At 28.3% G+C, this 3223-nt stretch overlaps 1 protein-coding gene across 1 annotated transcript in view; it reads right to left on the bottom strand.

The window, feature by feature from the left end:
• Positions 1–246: 246 nt before the first annotated feature.
• The window catches only part of LOC119674829 (homeobox protein orthopedia-like), a 7651-nt gene continuing 4674 nt past the window's right edge, over positions 247–3223 (bottom strand). Inside the window, exons 2-3 of the mRNA XM_038085986.1 lie at positions 1179–1304; positions 247–416 (exon numbers count right to left, since the gene is read on the bottom strand). Coding sequence (XP_037941914.1) covers positions 247–416; positions 1179–1304 — 296 coding nt within the window. The remainder of the gene's footprint in view (positions 417–1178; positions 1305–3223) is intronic.

Here is a 3223-nt window from a genome sequence, read left to right as displayed (position 1 = left end):
AAATAGATCGAAACATGCCATCTAGTGCTAACAAGTATATGTAATTTTTACTTTGATTATACAAACAGCAGTTAATAATAAACAGACGGGTCAGATTTAAGAATTCCCAACTCTAACGCCCGATATATTGAAAACTAAAAAATATTGACAAACAGCTTAGTGAAAAAAATTGTTCAAAATAATTGCCTTTACTTAAATCAATAATCACTAATCGTTTTTTTTATTTTAATTAAACAGAAATTTAAATTAAATTCTTACCATTTGATCGCTATTTAGTTCACTTTGACTAGGTTGATTGGAGAGCGGTGGCGTTACGGATGAGCATGAGTTTATATTTGGCGGTGTGGTTGCTGTGGGTGATCCACCAGCTCCACAACCAACACCACCTACCGTGTGTTGATACATCATAGAATCACCTAAACCAAAAAAAAAGAAAAAAGAAAAAAGAGAAAAAAAATTATTCTTTAGTACAAAAATTTTTAATATTTGCTCGCTTGTCCAGAAAGACGACACGAAATTTCAATAAAAAATTATAACAATAAATTTAACGTGAACTTGTCTCCAAAATAACAATTAGCACATCTGCACGAAAACAAACAGTCGACGTTTTTGTCGAAAATAAGTTGCAGATACAAATAAAGATACAGATACAGATATAGATACAGCTACAGATACATAAGCCGACTGAAAACAATTCCTTGATACTGTTTCAGATTTTTCTTCGGCGGGCATGAAGCAGGGATGTTAATTGCTATCACAAACACTAAATGGTGTTGCTACCATTTTCTTCTTGTCATTTGTATTTCAAAAAAAAAAAAAAATAAAAAAATAAATAAATTTGAAATTTAAATCGTGTTTAATAAATTCTCAAAAAATCGTTGACGAAAATTTCTAAAAGTGCAAAGTTGTCATTTGGTTTTATCTTTTATTTTTTTTGTTGAATTTTATTTTTTATTAATTGTTATCATTTTTATATTGTCGTAATTTTTTTATAGTAAAATTCCATAAAATGTGGTCATGTGATTAAAATAAAATTAACAATAAAATCAGTAGCAAAATAGCCATGATTTTTTTTTTATGATTTCACAAAGGAAGCAAAAACTTAAAAACTTATTAAGTAAAAATATATAATTTAAAAAAAGAAAAAATAAAAAAATGAAATAAATTAGTAGACATACCCAAAGCATTAAGTCCATAATGTTGATAACTGCCAGCACCCATTGCAGAACCTATATTAATACCAGAATTTAGACCACTATTCAAAGTAGATGAAAGCGGCGAGGATTGATTTAGTTGACCGAAACCTTATAAGAAAAATTAGTCTTTGATAGTAAAGTAAGATCTTGAGATATTGTTAGTTAGAAAGATGAAGAGATGAATGATATTAATTAGAGATTAGTAATGAAATTATATTAAATGCATATATAATATGAAAAAAGAGTATATTTCTAGTTAGATTTAATGAAAATTAATAGGAAAATTTTATAAAAAAATTTAAATTTTAAGTTTGAATTAAAATAAAAATATGTATTTCATATAATAGTATCTATGAAATGTCTAATTCAAGATTATATATAAATTTATGATCAAAAAAAAGTGTAGAACCAAGAAAAATCAATAAAACCAAACAAAAAAGTGTAGAATCAAGAAAAGCCAATATAGCTAAATAAAAAATCGGTTAAGTAATCTCAACATCGAGAGATATTCATTTAAAAATGCCGGCCATGAAATTTTTCAATTCTTAATCTTTAGAAAAAAAAATATATTTGTCAACCAATACATGATAAAAATGATTATGATGATCTTTTTCTGTCCTGTTAGGTGAAGCATAGACCCACTGCTATATATAAAAATCTGATAGCTAGATGTAGTTAGAAGCATTTAGTGTTAATTCATAACGGTACATTATTTTGTAACTAGAGTTCTAAGCCTTTGTCTCAAATCTGGACAGATGCTTTGGTTTCACCAGATTCGACCACCAGACTAATGTTGTTGACAAGATTTCCATATCCCAGGTATGACATTAGATTATGGTAAAGACAGTAGGTGGATTAAATCAGCAAAAAACAATATACCTATAATATATATATATGCATGAAAACTAATAACAATAAGTGGAGAAGCCATTGGGCTATATAATATATAGTATGGGCTATATACTGATTGTTACTCTTTATTTGTCTTTTTTTGTTGAGTTTTCATGCTAGAGTTATATACTTTTAATCTTTTATGGAGCTGATTAACTATCTCGTCATTATTAACGTACCAAAAATGCTTTTACTAGAGTTGCCTTTAAATGGCTTGTGTAGTTTATGTGAACATAATCAATGTATGCATGTATAAGATCCAACCTAGATATCTTAAGAAGTACATGTATGTATGAGAAAATGTTGCTCAAGATACCTGACTCTATTAATATTTCTAAAAGTATGCTAAATCCGGTATCATCTCTCTTTTCGAATTTAAATTCTTTAAAATTAATTTAAATTTTACGATTTGCGAGCTTTAAATTTACGAGTTGAAACCTACAGTTTGGTGTCTGAGGTCACCAAATGAGATGTATCATAATAAAAATTTTGAATTTTTACGTGGCTTGTAATAGTATTCTTCCGAATTTCGCTAATATAAAATAGAACGGGTATTGAATAGGCGTAGGTTAATATCAGTCATATTGCATAAAAGATCTCTCAGGTCGCAGTGTATACACAGCCTATCCCTAATAATAATTAGATCAGTCGTTGAACTTTATAACTTTAAGTTCAATAAAAGCGTTTTTAGACTTGTTCATACCGGAAGTGACTTGTACCTCTGCTTTTACTTTATTTGCTATTATGCTTCCATGAACAAATTCCACAGTTTTTGATTAAATGAAATCGAGAAGATCGGTCTCATAAGTGTTTCTCGTGATCTTCAATTTTATTCTATCGATATCTATGGCAACTTGTAGGTTATTTATATACAAAGATTTTAGCTTATTCTAGCAGCAAACTACCACATATCCATTGATTATGATGTCACTCATTCTCTAATTATTGCAACTTTTAGTCCAGATCCGATTAAGGATCCTTAAAGCGATAAATCTTGATTTTTAACTACTTTCCAATTTTTTTCCCCAATTTTAATCTTAATAGTCTCTATTAATAGAATTCTCAATAGAACTATTAAACTCTTAACAGTTTATAAACAGTGTCTTTAGGGTACTCTTGAGTCAACAACTTCATAT

Source organism: Teleopsis dalmanni, chromosome 2 (genome assembly GCF_002237135.1).
Source record: "Teleopsis dalmanni isolate 2A chromosome 2, ASM223713v2, whole genome shotgun sequence".
Classification (NCBI taxonomy): Eukaryota; Metazoa; Arthropoda; class Insecta; order Diptera; family Diopsidae; genus Teleopsis; species Teleopsis dalmanni.
The sequence above is the reverse complement of the archived record's forward strand: the minus strand, read 5'-3'. Positions and strand labels throughout refer to the sequence as shown.